General features: G+C 48.8%; 2 protein-coding genes across 3 annotated transcripts in view; both read right to left on the reverse strand.

Moving 5' to 3' along the window:
• Nucleotides 1-10,339, reverse strand: part of STARD9 (StAR related lipid transfer domain containing 9) — a 44,563-nt gene extending 34,224 nt beyond the window's left edge. Inside the window, exons 1-6 of one of the 2 annotated variants that reach the window (XM_055436999.2) lie at nt 9,882-10,339; nt 9,089-9,171; nt 8,863-8,966; nt 3,617-3,810; nt 2,697-3,147; nt 343-602 (exon numbers count right to left, since the gene is read on the reverse strand). In XM_055436999.2, coding sequence (XP_055292974.2) covers nt 343-602; nt 2,697-3,147; nt 3,617-3,810; nt 8,863-8,966; nt 9,089-9,171; nt 9,882-10,086 — 1,297 coding nt within the window. In that variant the 5' untranslated portion in view covers nt 10,087-10,339. Of the gene's footprint in view, nt 1-342; nt 603-2,407; nt 3,148-3,616; nt 3,811-8,862; nt 8,967-9,088; nt 9,172-9,881 lie in introns of those variants that run through there. The other variant, XM_055437000.2, reaches the window with a different exon arrangement.
• Nucleotides 10,340-10,456: 117 nt separating this feature from the next.
• The window catches only part of LOC148776475 (stAR-related lipid transfer protein 9-like), an 81,076-nt gene continuing 72,140 nt past the window's right edge, over nt 10,457-19,392 (reverse strand). Inside the window, 7 exon segments of the mRNA XM_088839767.1 lie at nt 10,457-10,981; nt 14,038-14,217; nt 16,807-16,878; nt 17,284-17,361; nt 18,280-18,377; nt 18,555-18,764; nt 19,168-19,265. Of these exon segments, the coding sequence (XP_088695893.1) occupies nt 10,910-10,981; nt 14,038-14,217; nt 16,807-16,878; nt 17,284-17,361; nt 18,280-18,377; nt 18,555-18,764; nt 19,168-19,265 (808 nt within the window). The 3' untranslated portion in view covers nt 10,457-10,909.

Below are 19,392 nucleotides of genomic sequence, written 5' to 3' on the forward strand. Positions count from 1 at the left end.
AGCAAGAGGACTTTTCAACCCTAGCTGCCAGGACCCTCTGCTGTCTTTTTGATGCCCTGCTTGGAGATGGTGGAATGAATCCTGCCCAGAAAGTCTTGGCTGCCTTTCCATGCCCAAATGTCTATTTGGATCCATGAAGATGTGAGGAACTGCAATGGGCTCCCTCAACAGCCTCGTGGGCCCAAGGTTCCCTTCTGTTCACCACCCTGCTGTACGTGACCTTAGCCCTCCTGGTGTGAGTGGAAGGGGTAAAGACCTTCAGCTTATCCCACGGCTTTTGCTTGTGAGCTGACTGGCCCAGAGATGCTAAACTCTGGGCCACCATCTGATGGGACTACTTACCCATTCTCTCCACTTCCTGGACACTGGCCGACTCGGAGCTCTCGGTGAGGCACGTGCCCAGGGGTGAGGCTTCCTTCCAGGCCAGGGCCTTCCTGGCTGTGCCGAATTGCCCCTCGCCTGAAGAACAGAGGGCATGCTGGATGAGATGCCCTATCCTTGGGGGGTAAGAAGCAGCCAGGGGCAGATACTCTTCTGATAATTGCTCAGTAGGGTCAGGCATAGGTGGTAACGTGGTGGAGGGATCCCGATTCACAAAAACACTGTGGAGACAAGGAAAGCCATCTCAGAAGTCAGAGGTCCCTACTTCCTGCTGACAGAGAGACTATGAAATCCCCCTTAGTTTGCTCTGAAGGAGACTTAAATCTAGGCCAGGGCTTTCTTGGTTCAGTGGTAAAGAACCTTCCTGCCAATGTAGGAGACACAGGTTCAATCCCTGTCCTGGAAGATCCCACACAGTGTGGAGCAACTAAGCCCCTGAGGGTGTGCTTAGAGCCTGAGAGCCACAACTACTGAGCCCACTAAGGCCTGTATGCCCCAGAGCCTGTGCTCTACAACAAGAGATGCCACCACAATGAGAAGCCCATGCACAGCAACCAGAGAGTAGCCCCTGCTTGCTGCACCTAGAGAAAAGCACATACAACAATGAAGACCCAGCACAGTCAAAAATAAATGAGTAAAGTTATTAAAACTAGGTCCCTCACGCCTTTTGGGCTTCCCTGATAGCTCAGTTGGTAAAGAATCCGCCTGCAATGCAGGAGACCCTGATTCGATTCCTGAGTTGGGAAGATCCACCGGAGAAGGGAACAGCTACCCACTCCAGTATGGCTAGACATTCCAGTATTCTTGGGCTTCCCTTGTGGCTCAGCTGGTAAAGAATCCGCAAGCAATGTGAGAGACCTGGGTTCGATCCCTGGGTTGGGAAGATCCCCTGGAGACGGGAACAGCTACCCACTCCAGTATTCTGGCCTGGAGAATTCCATGGACTGTATAGTCCATGGGGTTGCAAAGAGTCAGATACAACTGAGCAACTTTCACTTCATTTCATGGCCTTTAGAGTCAGAGGAAAGCTCTACAGGTACACAAGGCAACTTCAGATTAGAGTCCTGGCTCTTAAAGTAGCCCGGGGTACACTGTGTTCCTCATTTTCTTTAGTTATAAAAAGGTTGAATGGAATCTGAATCAAATCACGGCTTTAGGGAAAACTTCCAATATGAGGAACTGAAGAATAACTGCATCGGCTCCACATGGAGCCAAACAAACAAATCTATAAAGAAGCACATTGTATAGAACTGACCCACTTTAACAAATTAATGATACGAACAAATCATTAAAAAGCAAAAAAGGATGATTAAAAGAAACTTGAATGATATAATAACCACATGTGGTGTGTATATCCTATTGGATCTTAATTTAACTATAAATATATATTTTGAGGCAACTAGAGAAATTTGAATATGGCCTAGGTTTTTTATTATACTGAATAATATTTTAATTTTGTTGGGTGTGATGACAATATGGTTACAAGGAAAGCCCTTATTTTTCAGAACTGTATATATATGCTATAGGATTGAAATGACATGCTATATAGGAGTTATTCTAAAATACTTCATCAGCAAAATGAAGGAGAGGAGACAAAGCAAATCGTGACACCTGCTATGGGTGACAGGCACATGATCCTTTCCACCTGGTGCGCTGGAAATGTTTCAAACACTGAAGATTGTGAGTGATCGGTGAGCAAACCTAACACTGACAGACAGTAACCATGCACCTAATATGGGTGAAACCCTGTGCTGGGCCCAGAGCATAGAAAAAGGTGGACACAGCCCTCGGTTCCAAGCAGTCTGGGAGACAGCATATCCTCCCCTTAACTGACCATGAGGCGTGGAGAAAAGAAAGAGGAGGATCCAAAACTGAACCAGGAGTCAGAGAGAGTGCTCCACGTTCTCAGTATGGTAGGGGGTTGAGACGCTGACTGGAGCTGCTAGTCAGGTGGGAGGGGAAGAGGGAATGGTGTGGGAACAGACTGCAGTTTGGGGCAGCATGAGATGGAGGGAGCAGGACCTACACAAGGAGGCATATGTGGACAGCCATGGTCTGGAGCACAGGGAAGACGAGGCTGAGATTCTCCCTCAGGAGATGTCACCAAAGAAGCAAGAGCTGCCACCCAAAGTGGGGCAGGCGCAGTCTTAGAAGATTCCAACTATAGAGAAAGAAGAGTGGTCAGAAGAGAGAGAAAGTGATGAGCAAGAGCAGAGCAGACACATCCTTCCGGTTCACAGCTGGAAGAAACTGAGGCCCTGGGAAGGGGCTGTAAACCTCAGCCGGTGCCTCTAGGTGGCCTCCGTTGGCTATACCTGCGCAACTGGGCTGAGTGCCAGCCGCAGGGCCTTCGGAGGTGCAGAGAACTGAAGCTTGTCAACCTGCTTCTACGATGAGGCCCTGGGACCAGGACACCAGGGTGGAGGGCTGGGAAGGGGTTCCTCCAGGGGCGGTCATCCTGGAGCCAGCACAGTGCCCTGAGCTGCTCCGGTCCCCTGTGGGCCTCCAGCAGCCTCTGCTTCTTGATGATCCTCTCCAGCTTGAATGAGGCTCTTTTCCGCCGGACGCTCTGCTCGTGTCTCCGCAGGAACTGCGGGTGCACCACCCTGCTCTGGCGTCGGACCTGGGGGGGCGGCTGAGTCTTGGGGTCTGTCTGGCACCACGAATCAGAAGGTACTGCAGCCTCAAGTTCTTTCTCTGCTGTGTGGTCCTGCTGCGGCTGCAAGCTGGCCAGCCAGGTCTCTCCTCTGAGCAGCCACTGCTGGTCTGCAAACCAAAAACACCCCAAGAGAAGGTCAGCCCTCCCTCCCTCCCTCCCTGGACTCAGGCACCTCCGGCCACAGCTGCACCTGCGCAGAGTGAAGAGCTGGCTAGGTTGACAGGGCGGGATGAGTGACGGGGCAAGAGTGACAGCCCCCCTGACCACACGGCAAGGGGATGTAGCCTCTGGCCTCAGCAGGGCAGTGGGCACACACACGGGCCAGTAGCAGAGCCTCGACAAATGTGTGCACATGAAGGGACAGGCAGGAGAACCATCACCCCAACGAGGGGCCAAAAACGAGGCTGTTTCCTTAGTCTTGCTTTCAGTCCCGTGTAAGAGCCTCTGGTCTCTAAAAGAGGGGAGAGAACCCCTAATACCATAGATTCCATCATATCACAAAGAAAACAAAGGAGAGAACACAGAAGGCGGTGGTCGGGGGGCACAGAGGGATGGGAATGGCAATCAGGCTCCTACCGTCTTCAACCCGCAGGCCGGTGTGCCGCTGGTCCAGGTCTGCTTCCTGTTTGGCTCTAATCTGTCCCACTAGGATCTGCTGCCTCACATCCCCCACGAGGTGCTGCTGCTGCTGCGGAATCTGGGTCCCGTAGGGCGTCTCTCCAGCCCTCAGTGGCCAGTGGTCCTTGTCACTCTGCTCTCCCAGCACTCTCCTGTCACAGGGGCCGGTCACCGGGGGGAAATGCAAACCCAGCTCAGCACAAACCACAGTGGCCTCAGCCCCTCCCAGGGAACCCTGCCTTGGACAGGGCACAGAGGGCTCCGGACTCCTGACAGCTTGGGACACACAGGCACAGTGTCACAGGCAGCTCGTGATGTCACAGTGCAGGAGGGGAGAACAGTCCTGAGGCTAACATATTCCTAGACTGTGGGTTCAGCAGAAACACAAGTTCATTTTGGCTAAGGAAAACAGGAAAGTAAAGTGGTTTTTAAAAAAAAAAAAAAAAATTTTTTTTTAGCTCAATAAAGAAACCCTGTCATTAAAAAAAAGAAGAAGAGAATAAAAAGGTATCTGCTGAAAAATGTGGTGTAACGAGAGTAGAGCAGAAATTCTGGAAACACGGTGGGAACGGAACTTCTCATCCACGTTCAGAGCCCACGACTGCACCTCTCGATCTAGTAGTGGGAGGAGAGGGAACTCAGACGTACACCGACCTGCATGTGCCCCAGGGGCCCCGGGGAGGGCTGTCTTGGGGAGCAAGCCCCGCAAGAGGGTTCAAGACCTTTAGGCTTAACCTCACCTCTCAGAGACACCTGCTGATGTGTTTACTGATGAAACTATCCAGGATGTGTTTAGGTCCAGTTGGGAGGCATTGGGAACAGGTTGGGGATATAAATGAAATGTGATTTAGCCATGAGTTGATCATTTGTAGTATAGCTGAATTTTCCAATAATACAAAATTTAAAAAGGTTCTATTGGCTTGTACAAGGACTCAGATTCATTCCCCAGCACCTCTACCAAAAGAAGAAAAAGAAAATTCTAGACTCAGTCATGCTTTACTCTGCCACCAGGATCCTGCAAGACCATGGACGAGTCAGACTTCCTCTGAAGACTGACAGCTTCTCCCCTCATGCTAACCTCTCCCTTGGTCTCATGTGCCTTCTGTGCATGGACCTCCCATTCTGTTTCTTCAGGGCTCTCCATTCCTGTCATTCAGGTTTCTAAAAGAGCCAAATGCATGGGGCTCCGCTCTGGGGTGAGAGGGGAGGCAAAGGTTTAGGGTTTGCTGGAAGCTGACACATAAGCTGGATCTGGCCGTGCTTAGCCTACCCTCGGCCCTCATTCCAGCCCCAGGAGCCCATGGCTCTCAGGCTTGGAAACTTACTCAGTGACTTGACACCAGAAGCGGATGGCAAACTGGCTGAGCAATGCGCTCTGAGGGGTCCACTCCACTTAGGAGATTTACCACCTTGTAGAGAAGAATGAAAGCAGAGGTCCAAAAACTACAGCCTGTGGACCACATGGTCCACAGCTTGTTCTTATGAATCCAATTACTGGAACCCAGCCACACCTGAGGTTTATGTATTGTCTAGGGGGTTTCTGTGCCTTGCTGGCAGAACTGAATAGCTGCAGCAAAGCGTAAAACACAATCCAGCCCTTCACAGAAAGTCTGCTGCTTTTGACTTAGAAGAAATTAAGATGTCTTAACGTAACCTGAGGAGGACAGTGAAGGATGGTTGGGTAGGGGAGTGCATACAGACACAGGGGCGTGGGTGGGAGCTAACACAGTGGCAGGCTGCTCTGTGGAAAGGAGGCTGTGTGGGGCTCAAACTGCAGTGGGTCCAGGGACCTGCACCAGTGTGCTCTGGGGAAGATGGGTGATGCTGCTGTGATCAAAAGGCCAAACACACACAGTGGAGTGTACAGAGAACATGTATGGCAGAGGCTAGCAAATGGAATAAAAAGCCAGTGAGCACTGTACAAACAGAAAAAACAGTTGATGAAAAACATTTTACACATATATTTGTATGTATCATACCTGCCTCACAGCTCCAAATTGTGTCTGACCATGGACACGGATGAATTATAAACCTGAACCCATCAGAGGGTCTTAAGACATACCCAACAAAGATCCAGACCATCAATTACAAGAGGCAGGGAGACTTTTACTCTGAATTCCCTGAGAGTGTTCAGTTTCCTTCCTCTCAGATTTATTGGGTTGACCAAAAAGTTCATTTGGGCTTTTCACAAGCTGTTATGGAAACCTGACGAACTTTTTCTCCAACCCAGTACAATCAGCTTCTCCCTAGAAGACAGCTCCTTTACCTTCCCCTGGGGAAAGCTGCAGCTAGCCATCAGCTTCTGCAGACCCAATAGTGGCAACAGGCCTGCAAGGAGAGGCAGTCTGGAAGAATCCCCACAGACCCTGCATGTTCACCTGAGACTAAAAACGGCTCCTGTGCTGAGCACGTTGTCAAATTCCCAGAAAACAAGTGAAAAAGAACATGCTGGCCTAATGCTCCACGCTGGGTAGATGACCAAGGACCAGTCTTCAGTTACTTGCAGTTGAGGACCTCTGTCCCTCTCAGAAGGTGCCCTTCACCCCGAGGGACCCCAGCACCTCAGCCACTGCCAGGACTCCATCAGGCCCTCTTGGCTGCTTGGCTCTGGAGGCTTCTGCAGCAGAAATGCGGTGGCACCCACTTGCAGAGGAGGCAGTGATAGTGGCAGCAGCAGTGTCCCTGGGTTCTAGGCACTTAAGGCTAAGTTCCCCAAATTCCAAATGGGACAATGCTAAGAACACGGATGACAAAGTCTTCAAGGACAAACTGCTCTCAGGTCCAGATAACTGCCAACGGGCCAACCTCCCTTGCTCTGGAGTCAACACTAGCTTTGCAGGTTCCCAGCAGAGAAGTGCCCCACCAGAGAGAGGGGACAGAAACGAAACCCGGGACACAAGGAGGTTTCGGAGCCTACACCACCCAAGAGTAAATGAGAGACCCTCATGGAGACACATGCCCAGATGGGGAGCCCCGCTGACAACATGCTGGGCCCCTCTTGCTCACGGTCTCTCCAGCCCGTCTAGCGGATCACAGGCTTGAGCCCAACCCAACCCGCTGCTGCCAGGGGCTGGCGCACGCCTTCAGGTGATGGCAAATGGGTAGGACCACCCCGGCCCACAGGCTCCCACGCTGGAGCTGAAGATCGGATGCAGCAAGGGGGAGAGGCCTGCTTCTCTAGTCGCCCTCTGTCCTCTGAATGAAAGGGGTCATTCTTGGTGCTGCTGAAAGGTCACGTCCATGCCCATGGGGGTAGAGAGCCTGAGAAGACTTCAAAAAGACAGAAGACCAGTGTGTTTCTCGGGTGAGTGTGTCTGCGAGGGCGAGATACGAGGACAGGAAAACAAAAGGGAGGCCCCCTTCCAGGGCAGCAGGGCTGTGGGGTGTCGGGCACTGGGCAAGCATTCCATGTGCACCCGCTCCTTCAGCCTGTGTCACAAGGACCCCTGGGAGAGAGATGGTAGCACCCTTACTTAGAGGTGAGCAAACGGGCTCAGAGACTTAGTAGCTTGCCTAAGGTCACACAGCTTTCTGTTGTAGAGCCAGGAGTAAGGCTACTTTACCCAATGCCAATCTCTCTTCAAGTATCTGTGGCTCTTTAAGTTGCAAAGCCAGGGCTTCCCTGGTGGCTCCGTGGTAAAGAAGTCAATGCAGGAGACTTTTATCAACGATCTGGAAGATCCCAAATGACACAGAGCAACTCAGCCCATGCACCACAACTACCGAGCCTGTGCTTTACAGCCTGGGAGCTGCAACTTCTGAGCCTGTGTGCTGCAGCTACTGAAGCCCACGCACCCTACAGCCCGTGATCCCCAACAAGAGAAGCCACTGCAAGGAGAAGCCCAAGCACCTCAACTAGAGAGTAGCCCCCACTCACCAGTACTAGAGAAAAGCCAATGCGGCAATGAAGACAGCACAGCCAGAATAAATAAATATTTTTAATTAAAAAAGTAGTAAGTTGCAGAGCCATTTCCTGTAAACTTCTGGACTCTGAGTGTGTCTTCCCAACAGAACTTACCTATGATAAGGCCTCCTTTCATGACTTCACTACAGAAAGGGAGGTCATTCTGACAAAACAAGAGCTCTGGCTTCAGTCCTGAGCCCACCTTGGTCTTGATACGCTCCACTCTGTGCCAGTCCTCAAGGTCCCCAGTCACCCTACACTGACCATCCTCCCTTAGGCCCTGGATCACTGTCCTCCAGGCCTCAGCAGCCCTCCCGGGAGCACCTGCCTGCTGCTCGTGCTCCTGGTCTCAGAGCACTCCTGTCCTCACCCAACATCTGGCCACCAAGGTCTGACCCAAGACTCTCCTCAGCTTCCATCACTGCTCCTGGCCTGAGGAGAGAGCAGCAGGAGCCCAGGGGCTGTCAGAATCCTCCCAGGCATCCTGAGCTCATGTGTGGGACAACCCCCCCGCACATGGGTCTCACAGACACCAGGTTCCCTGCTGACATTTGCTACAAGAAGTCCCCAAGGTACAAGACACTGGTGGCTTTCAGAACAGAAGGATACCACTGTTTCCAGTATCCAAACCACAAGGCATCTGGATCTGGGAGGGAGCTCCAATGCAGAAGTAGACAAAGGATGACTGTGAAGAAGAAAAGCAATTGCTACGAATCACATAGCAAACTGACTCTACACTCTACCGTCTCAAGGCAGGCAAAGCAGGTAGATTAGGGCAGGAGCCCAAGATAGCTTCGTGCTGTTCCTAGAGTTCCTGAACCCTTGGTTAACGAGGAAAAGAGGCTTCTCAATCCTACAATAACTTAAAAAACTCAGAGGAAACTGGTCCTGGAAGTTAACTGACACACATGTGAGCTCACACACAGGCAGGCCAGAATTCAACGGGATCCATGGGAGGCAGGTCTGAAAGCAGCAACAGATGTCCATAGTCACATCACATGTAAATCTTGTGGACAGAGAAGGTGGCCACAGGAAGCATGAAGTGATGTTAGTACGCACCTCTCTCGGTGATGACAGAAGTGTGATATCCAAGGGGAAGCGAGTGAGGGCCGTGACCACTCCCCTGCCACCCACTGGCTGAGCGGCCAGCTCACCATCCTCAGCCCACTCACCCAAGGTGGTTCAGGCCAGGCTTCATTCCCAACTTGGCTGCTACACTCAATTCTTCCCTGCTCCATGTTGTCATGAATTAAAAGCAAAACCAATAGGCTCCACAGCAGAAAGAGTAACTCTCTCTCACCTTTCCTTCCAAAGCAAAGGGCAGAGACACATCTGGGAGGCGGTGACATCTCCACCTAAGTCCAGCCACTCCAGAGAGCCACTGCCGCCAATAGCCTCTCTGACCTGTGGACAAGGAAGGAAGCCTCATCACCCCTGTTCCAACAGACAGAGAAACAGCTTGGCTCCCCTGCCAGAAAGGCGAAGCAGGGAGGTCATCAGCCACGTGGAGAATACCATGCACTCACCTGTCTCCTCTGCCGAAGGACGGCGGCCTCTGCGGGGTGGTTGAACCGGAACTTCTGTGCTTTCCCCAGGGTTATGACTGCTCCTGTGGCACAGACACCAAACTAAATTCAAGCCACAGCTCATGTTCTGAGTACAGAAATGTGCAGGGCACTGTTCTGGGGGACAAAGTCCTACCCTCAATAAGGTGATCATTTTGCTGAGTCAATAAGATTTGCACTCCCTGGATATTGCACAGCATATGCACTGAACTAATGAGATGAACAGGAGAAGCTCTGGCATTCCAGGGGAAAGCAAGTGGAGCTCCAGGTGGAGCAGTCAGGAAATGCTTCATGGAAGAAGGGGTACCCAAATTCACCCACAAAGAACATAGAATCTGAATAGATTAATAGTAGTAGTAATAATGGCATAAATCACCATAATGACTATTTTCTGAGTGAAAAGAACACTGTTAAGAACATTACACAGATTAGCTTATTCAATCTTCACAATGATTCTATTATTATCCCCATTTTCTAAATGAGAAAATTGAGGCTCAGAGACCTTCCCAAGGACGTACAGCTAACATACACAGGTACTAATTTCAGAGAGTCATTCTCTACTCTGGGGCCCTGGACTTGGGGTTTCTCTATTTACGGGAAAAGGACCGTATTAGGAAATCTTCAGATCCCTGGGTGCAGAGGCTGGTGGTTCCATCCTTAAAGCCTGCTTCACTGAGCCCTCTGGATCTGGCTCCTGAGAACAGAGCTGGTCCACCACTCATGCTGGCATAAACTGGGCTGTGGGTCGTCCTACCTTGGGTGAGACGGCAGGAGGAGGTGACCTCTCGGCCGTTGACTATGCAGCGGGCCCCGCGGGCAGGACGCAGAATGACGACCCCACAGGCGCTGGTGATGGTGCAGTGGTCTCTCTCGATCCACTGACCCTGCAGGACTACAGACGACGGTGGGGTGGGGGTGTAACTCGGGTGGAGGCATAGCCCAGGAAACAACTCCACCATTCTTTTGATGAGATCAGAATCCACTTTTGGAAGATCTCACATCATGACAGAAGAGGAAGAGCCACCACCTGAAACCACCCAGACCCAGATGGCCCCACAGTGTGCGTCTCCTCCTCTCGTGTCCAAGACCCACAGCCTGGCAGCAAAACAGGAGCAGCCCTTCAGAACTCCAAGATTCCTTCCTCTCAGAACCCTCAGCTTCCTCGGAAGAAACCTGTCAGGCATGAACACCTACACAGAGCATCAGACCCATACACTGTCACTCACCAATGTCCTGTTCCTGCTCTGAGTCAATCCTTCCTATTTTTGTCGTCCCCTCCTAAAGGGAAAAACAAAGCCATTTCAAGGAGAATAAAAGGGGATGCAGCCCTGCCCCAAAGGAGAGTCCACCTGTTTGAGCACCGTCACTGTCTCCCCATGTCGTCCCCAGCTTCCTTTCCACACCACTTCTCAGCTTTGGTCCAGGCTGCTCTGACAGCTCTGCCCACTCACTACGCAGCCCAGGATGCCCCTGGGAAGGTGTGGGCAAAACAGTACAGGACAGAGCATCACCAGCTTTTTGCAAAGTGTATCCCAGGGACGGGGGAGCCTGGTGGGCTGCCGACTATGGGGTCACACAGAGTTGGACACAACTGAAGTGACTTAGCAGCAGCAGCTAGCACTGGCCAGCTCCCTTCTGTCCTGTAGCCTCGAGTTAGGCAATCAGAGCTTCTGTAGTCTGAGTAAGTGGGCACATGAATATGGCTTTCTCCCAGGGACTGGGTTAGTGTGGCCCAAGTTTGGTCCAAGTCTGGTCCAAGTCAGTCTTAAAGAGACATATTTTCTATGACGATGTATGGAAGCAGAGGATTTTTACCTTCTTGATCCGCAGATGAAGTTTAACAGACATCAGATTCTAAGAAGAGTAAAGCACAAAAAGGAGGAAAACACATCGAGAATCAAAAAAGACTGAAAGAAAGTATAAGAGAGGAGGTGGAAACTGGAGTTAGTGTCAATGAATCACTGGGTTAGCAGCAACTGTAACAATGCAGTTTAAAAGCACACAGCTCTTTTTGAGGAAGGCAGTGACATGGCAACAGAGATGCGAGTCTAGAGCTGAGTCTAGAGCTGTATTTATCAGTTACTAACTATCCCTTATGTATGGGGCACTGTGCCCAAGTGCTTTACAGACATCTCTCATTTAATACTTTAACATCCAGAATGCAGTATTATGATCCTCTGCATAGAGGAGGAATCTGAAGCTGATAGGAAATAAGCTGCCCTGGGAGCCCACATACTACACAGGACAACTCTGGCTAGAATTCATTTCTCTCCTGGTCCTGTGCCCATGCTCTTCCAACCTCACCAAACCACCTGTCTGGTGACCGATGCTTTTTAAGTGACTAGAAAGTTCCACACTAGGCTTCACTGTCAGCAGCCAGAAGGGAGGGCCCTGCAGCTCTCCCAAAATCGCTTGTGAAGAAAGACTCCTGGAAGTAATAAATGAGGATCTGGCTCCCTCCCAAAACCCACAACCCTCCAGAACCCAGGCTTTCCTGCTCAGTCACTGAGGATCGCATGAGCCAATGGATGCCAGTCTCCAGACTCCACCAGCCAGAATGGAGGGAGAGGGGTCAAGACTGCTCTCAAGGGGTCAGAGTCAGCCCCAGTGATGAGGCACGTTCCTCCCAAAGGGATAAAGGCCACAGCACATCCCAGCCTCTGGATCTGCAGAGCAGAAACCACCGAAAACGTGCTGGCCTCTCATTTAACATGGGCTGAGCCAACGCCTGTTGCCCCTCTGCTGCTTTATGCCTCTTTCTTGGGAGGAACAGCAGCACAAAGGCAGTTATGCGGGTGAAGTCCAGGATATCAATAACCTGTGCTCCTCCTACCCTTTCAGCTGCCCACTCCACAGCCAAGCTGCCTCCCAAGGTGACTCAGGCAAACAGCTTTCAGGCCATTGTTAGGGACTAGGTCTGGGTCTGGAAGCAAGTTAGAAAATAAAAACAGAGAATCTAGAATGACTACTGTTAATTTACTACCCAACCTAGGATGTAAACAGATGAAAAGGAAGAAAATAGGTAAAAACCCATAGAAATGCCAGGATTAGAAGTAGACTGAGAGACTTCCCTGGTGATCCAGTGGTTATAAATCCACCTTCCAACGCAGGGGATGTGAGTTCGATCCATGGTCGCGGAACTAAGATCCCACATGCCTCAGGGCAACTTAGCCTGCATATTGCAACTAGAGAAGCCCACGTACTGCAACCTAGACGAGCCTTTCCACCAAAAGTAGATTGGAACCTCATCCATAGGTTCATTATCAGTGTGTGAGGGAGTGAGCGACCCTCAGTGCACTGACTCGGCAAGGACACCACTGACCCAGGATCATCCATCTCTTGCCTGCAATTCAATCTGCCCTTCATCCTTCAACCCTCTGCTGCTACCCTAACTCTGTCACATGATGTCTGCTTTCATCTGCTCACTCCACACCCAGTCAATGTATCACATCAGTTCTACTCAAATACTAAGCGTTTTATTCCATCTGGTCTCTCCTGACCTCCAATCTTTCCCTATGGCTCTGACTAATGGAATGATCGATTGTCTTTGGTGTTTAGGTTTGTTATTAAAGTCACAGCCGTTTCTGCCTGGGGCGTTTTCACTGAGATGATTTATGCTGTGTCAAAAAAGAAGCTACTTTAACTTTCTGTCTGGGAGGCTCAGTCTCTGACAACTTCCCCGAGGGCTCAACCTCAGAACACAGACTTGCTTAAAAGTGCATGAGCCTTGTTGAGGTCTCCCCACCACAGCACTGCAGCAACAGCAACCTAATTTCTCCAGGGACGAAAGCAGCATCACATATCCCCATAACCTCTGTTCCTTTTAAATGTCGGTTTAACATGCTGGGGATAATTATGAAAATGCAGATGGATTTCCAGTGAGCATAAGGCTCCTGGCCATATACAATATGTTTCCCTGGTAGCTCAGATGGTAAAGAATCTGCCTGCAATGCAGGAGACGGGTTTGATCCCTGGGTTGGGACTATCCCCTGGAGAAGGGAATGGCTTCCTACTCCAGCATTCTTGCCTGGAGAATCCTATGGACAGAGAAACCTGGTGGGCTACAGTCCATAAGGGGTTGCAAAGAGTTGGACACAACTGAGTGACTAACACTTTCACTTCAATGTATGTTTAGCCCATCCATGGGGACTGTCCTTCTACAAAACGACAAACACTTTTGATGAGGACAGGATATAAAACTCAACCTACCATGTGTCACTAACTCTCAAAATGCTTCATTTAGAAGTAAGGTGGCCTGCAGGTGACAAAGAACCAGGGGAGCCAGGTCTTTGCAGAAGGGCTTCACGTCACTCTATTTTCTCTGGGTGCTTGTATGTCACACCCTGGTCACCCTTAGCCCACCAGCCCTCCAGAGTTCTGCACGCTTTTCTTAAACTTCCTAAATCAACTTCCTCTTTCTTCTTTCCCAGGCAAACCTAGTAATGGAGAAGGGAGGTTGACTGCAGTGGGAAAGTACTAGAAGGGAACTGTTTCTTGTCCTTTGATCCCTTTAGCCCCTGAAAGCCATCTGTGAGCTGCCTGTATCTGCAGCGAGCGCTCATGAGTGCTGGTGGAATTATGAGGTTGGGATTTCACCTCCAGGAGTGCACTCCTGTGCTTTAGGAAGCCAGAAAGGAATATAAGCAGCATCTTTCTTATTTTAAATGAGGAAACCAAGGCACAGAAAGCAAAAACAAGAGCAACAGTAGTAGCAGCTGAAAAACAAATTCTGATTTCTAGTTCTGAGTTCTAGTCTTCTGCTCTATTCATACAAAAATAAAACAGATCACAGTTGGTGGGCAGGCCTGGCTTCCTGAGGGCAGTTCTGCTGCCTCGGCTGCCACTGGCCTTTCCCTCCTGCACCTCTGGGGCCTGCAGCTCAGGGAAGGGGGGTGCACCTGCCTGCTCACCTTGAGGTGATAGAGCACGACACCTGTGCTGAGCACGTCGTCCTCCAAGGCCATCAGGTGTGGCAGGCTGGAGTCAATGACCAGCCCAGCCTGCCTCTTGTTGATGTCCACTCTGTAATGTTCCACGAGAGCCTGCCACTCGTTCCACTTCCGGGCCCAGTCTTTAGACAGCTGGTCTGTCTGTGGAGACAGAGGGGTGGCTTGGACACTCAGCACGAGGAGCAGACAAAGTGTCCAGTGCCATCCTGGCCCAAGTCCGGGCATCACTTCCTCACTTTCCTCCCCGGGGACTATTCAAGGTCCCACACAGGCCCTTGCACCTCCTCTGTAAGCTCTCTGTGTTTTCTAAGTTTTACTCAATAGTTACTATTAATTTTATAAATAGAAACTCAATAAATGTTATTTTTAAAGTTTTCTGCAATGAACATGTATTGTTTTTAGGAGGAAAAAAAGCACCATAAATGTTATTTTTGAAAATTAGTTGGGGGACTTCCCTGGTAGTCCAGTGGCTAAGACGCTGTGCTCCCAATGCAGAGGACCTGGGTTAGATCCCTGGTCAGGGAACTAGATCCTATATGCCACAACTAAAAAATCCAGCATGTTGAAGATCAAAGATCCTACGTGCTGAAACTAAGACCCAATGCATCCAAATAAACAAATAAATATAAAAAAAAATTAGTTGGGATGTGAGTCAGACATCTTGTTTAAATTCCCTTCTTTGCACAACCATCCTGTGTGATCTACACTGGGAGTCCTCTTGTGACCTAATACTTCCAGAGGTGTACCCTTGAGTTCTAATACAAGCTTGTGCACCCCTCAAAGACCCACAAAGCACCAAGAGTGGTCTCCCCAGGGAGAATGAAGGCTATAAAACTGGTCCGAAAGACCATGAAATAATAATGTAACAACAGCAGTAACAAGAAAATACAAGAACAGAATTTTCTTTTTTTTTAGGAACAGAATTTTAAAAATAAATATATTAAGGCTTAGAGGCCTTAAGCTAAGCCCACTGGGGAAATGTGAAGGAACAATGTTGAATAAAGAGTCCTTTTTCCTTCTTGTGGTGGAAACTGATATCAGGGCAGGAAACTTCCTTTGGGAGTGAAGAACTGAGGAAGACCAGAAAAGGAACTAGATTCAGCTAACTCCTTATCTCATTAAAAAAAAAAAAAAAACTTAAATTTTTAAAAAATTTATTTTTAATTAAGAAAAAAGAAATCATGCCAATTTTAGGTACAAGTATTTTATGATCCTAGAAATATTCTTTTCTTTTTTTTTTGGTCATGCCACACGGTTTACAAGATCTTAGTTTCCCCACCAGGGACTGAACCCATGCTTCCTGGAGCAGAAGTGCAGTCCTAACCACTGGATAGCCAGGGAATTCCTGAAACATTCTTTTTAATGTTATAATCATTAAGTTGAAGTTTGAAAACTACAGGATACCTATGAAGGGCTGGCAGAGGAGAGTGGCAGGGCATACTCCCCTGAAGGTGCTGCCGAGGACACCTCCCCTCTGGCGACCTTTATCACCCACTCCTACCTGCCTAAGGTTGTAAGGCCAGCAAGTGGCAGGTTCAAGTCCAGTCTGCCAGCCTGGATAATGTAAAAATGCTAATGAGCCTGGAATGAAGCAAATATCAGAACATATAGCTAAACACAGAAGTTTTGAGAAACTTCTGAATATCTGAAGTAGTCTTAAAGTTTCATTTGAGTAACAAAATACTGACATAGCCAGGATACTGTGATAACATACAAGGATGATGCAGTGGAACACTAGAAATGGGGACATTCATTTACAAGACCTAAATCCAACCTGTCACCAAATAATGCCTACCACTTCTTCCTTTTAAACGTCTCCAGGAATTACCATTTGATTCAGTCTCCCAAATATACTCACCCTTACAGGGTCACAAAAACAGTTTCTTTCCTTGTTGGTCTCTCTGTTTCCAGGCCTCACTCCATCCTACATGTAACTGTCATATTAATTCCCCCTATATACTCCTTTATCGTGTCACCAACTTGGTTCAAGAAGCTATGAGTAACCTGCTTATGTCAAGTACACACCTCCTAAACTGGCCCTCTCCTCCCCTCAGTGCCTCTACCAGGAGCACGTATCCCGGCTGGCTCCAAGGTCCTCACGCTGCATGTGTCCACATGGTCTCTCACACCAGCTCTTCTCTCACTTCTGTGGCTTTGCCTCTGTCATCCCTCCCTTATCCTGACACCTCAGCCCATCTCCTTATCTAACAGACCCTATCCATCCTCCAAGGTCTAGTTCAAATTCTCTGCCTTCCTACTCCAGCACTGAAGCTGTCAATGAATGTTCCAAGCCACCATGATTTCTTCCTTCTGAAGCTCCTTCCATCTAACTCACGTAAGTTACTGCATTGAATCATTCTCTAAATGTGCTTCCAAGCCACCTGAGGGCAGGGACTTCTCTGTCTCCTGTAGCATCACACTGAACACCTATTCGGTGTTCAGTGAATACCTGAACACTTATTTACTGGAAAATAATTTTTTTCTAGGCTACTGTACTCTCTGAAAGGAGTTATCATGATCCCCTGAGAGAACAAAGCAGAGTCAGAAAGCCAATCAGCAGCCCTAAGACAAACATCCCCGAACTCAAGGTTCAATGGAGACAAACGTTTTCTCCAGATAGAACCTCTCTGTCCTGATGAGGGAGCAGTCCTGGCCCAGGAATGATGGAGGGAGGTCAGAACTGTTCCCAAGGTGAAGGGAAACACAACAGAGTGCCCCCAACATACCCACCTTCGATTCATTTTGGAGAATCAGCTCCTTCAGGTTTTCATCCTTTGCCTCATTCAATGAATGGAAGTTTCTCTGCACAAAGAGAGAGATGTGCTTCATGGGCCCCACCCTTACTCTTAGGAAGGAAAGACCTTCTTGTTAAAATCAGAAGCAAATCAGAAGACTAAGTATTGGGCTCATAGTGGTACAAAGAAGGAGAATTCGAGGCAATTTCTTCTGGAGGGCCTCATACCCCGTATCTGCCCACATACAGAACAAAGGTCATGCAGGCAGATGCCCTCTGGACAGCAGATGATAGAGTAAAAGGGTGCCCATCCCTTCTGAAACAACACAGGTAATCATAACTCCCGTCCTATCTCTGCTCCTACTCTGCTCTTCAAGCATCACCTGACTGAGAACACAGAATGCAGCAGGGCACAGATCCTCTGCAGAAGAGAAGGGTCTCCTGAGGACAGAAAACTCCTGATGCCCACATACCAGCTCAAAGCTCAGCAGCATGGCTTTCAGTCTCCCGATCTCTTCTCTGAGTTCTCTGATCAACTTCACATTTGCATCCTGAAACACAAAGAGAACTCGGTCACCACTGACTGATATGAAGGCCCAAATGGCTATGAGGTGCTATTCGCAATGAGCTTGGAAGAAGCAGATTACTCCTTTGGAGTTACTTCTACGGCAGTCTTTTCAAAGTGTGGTCCCAGGACCAGCAGGAACTTCACCTAAGAGCTAGTGAGAAATACAAAATCTGTGGACCCCCATTCCCTACAATGCCTCAACACCTACTAAATCATAAAGTCTTCAGGGCTGGTTTAACAAACCGTCAAGCGATTTTGATACACACTGAAGTTTCAGAATCACTGCCTTAGAGCAGGACATCAGGCAGGTAATACAAACACCAGAGTATGCTAATCTTCCAGTATTATGTGTGACTAAACTTACTGCCTAATTATTGATACACTGCCCTTTAAAACAGTCCATAGATGAGCTATACGTGGGCCACCCATTTGTAATCCCTGCCCTGGAATTTTTTACCAAAACTGCAAAGCAGATGAGGAACCTTTAGAATATTCTCATCATTAATTCAGGTTTAAAGGCTAAAAGATTCCTCATATGCCACTTTTAGCCCAAAACAGAGATGCCACTGCAATTTGCATATGAAAAAAGGCACAAAGCAACATAAACTCAGAATAAAGGCAGTAAACACAGACACTTTTAAGTGATCTTTCCTCTAGTGGCAATAGTGTACCAGGGATCTTAACATCAATGGCCATAGGGAAATACCTAAGATAAATTATTTTAAAAGGCAACTGGATGAAGCCAGTCGGGATATGAGAAAAGAAAGAATTTTGCTCCCTCATCACTTGGAGAACAAGTCTGGCCACTGGGGTGAGTACAAAGAGAAAGAAATCAATGAGAGGAAAACAGGAGAACTTGGTGTGAGCTGTACGAAACCAGGACTTCAGAGGGAGGTCTCACCTCATTTACCCTCGGCTTGTTGATGATGTTTTTGGCATTGGATGCATATCTCAATGTGCTCATGGTCTCACTGTAGCTAGTGTGTGCAGGAGACACAGCTGGGGTAGAAGCAGAAAGTTAAAACACACACCAAGCCCTTCCCACCCAGCCCATGACCACTGGCCTTGCTGCCATTGCCCAGGCTGAATAAGACCCTTGATGAAATGGCAGCCATGGCCCATTCTCTGAGGCAGAGCACCAGTCCCAACACAGAACCAATTCCACAGCCCACTCACTGGCAACCATGATGGTTCTGGAGTTGCCTCCAAGGCTGTCCTTCAGCAGCCAGGTCAACACCGAGTCCCGGTAGGGGATGTATGACTGCCTCCGGGAGGGTCCTGCTCCACTGCTGGTCCCAGTAGGAGAGCTAGGGAGCCCACTGTCACCACCATCGCTCACTGCACTGTTGAGGCTCTAGCAGCTGTTGAATACCTGAGAGTTCTGGGCTTAAAAGACAATAATAAAAGTGGAAGGAAAAAAAAAGGAATTATGAAACAAATGCATTAAAACAAAGCAATGGCTGGAGAACACAGACATCATAGTCCCTAATTGCTTTCTGTCTATGTCAGGAGGCTTTAAATGTGGGCCTTGAATTAGACCCTGGACTCAAGTGATGGAATATTTAAGACACGTAATTTCTCAGTCTCTCTTCTTTTTGGAATGAGAGCGGTAGGATGTAATGCCATGATCAAAACCCATAAATATCAATTTTTCATGCCCCAAACTGGAAGGTAAACTTATCAAAGAGAACCTTTTAAGTACCTGCCCTATTTTGACAAAATGAAAACATATGAATTGTTTTCCAAAGTCTCCCTCCCACTCTGGTCCTCCAGGCTACTGGCAAAATACCTAAGGTGGAGATGACGATTCCCAGAGTCACAAGAGACTTGTTGATATTGGCTCCTTCAGTAATCCGGTCCTTACAGTAACTGGGATCTGCTCTTTCACTGAAACACAGTCGATGAGAACAGAAACAGAAGCAAACAAGAAGACACTATCCTTTTAACACTGTTGAAAAACACTATCCATTGTGTTGCCCTTCATGTAAAAGATCCACGGAATAAATTCCCCTTA

Source organism: Moschus berezovskii, chromosome 9 (genome assembly GCF_049115385.1).
Source record: "Moschus berezovskii isolate FMDL1 chromosome 9, NW_MosBer_1.0, whole genome shotgun sequence".
Lineage (NCBI taxonomy): Eukaryota > Metazoa > Chordata > Mammalia > Artiodactyla > Moschidae > Moschus > Moschus berezovskii.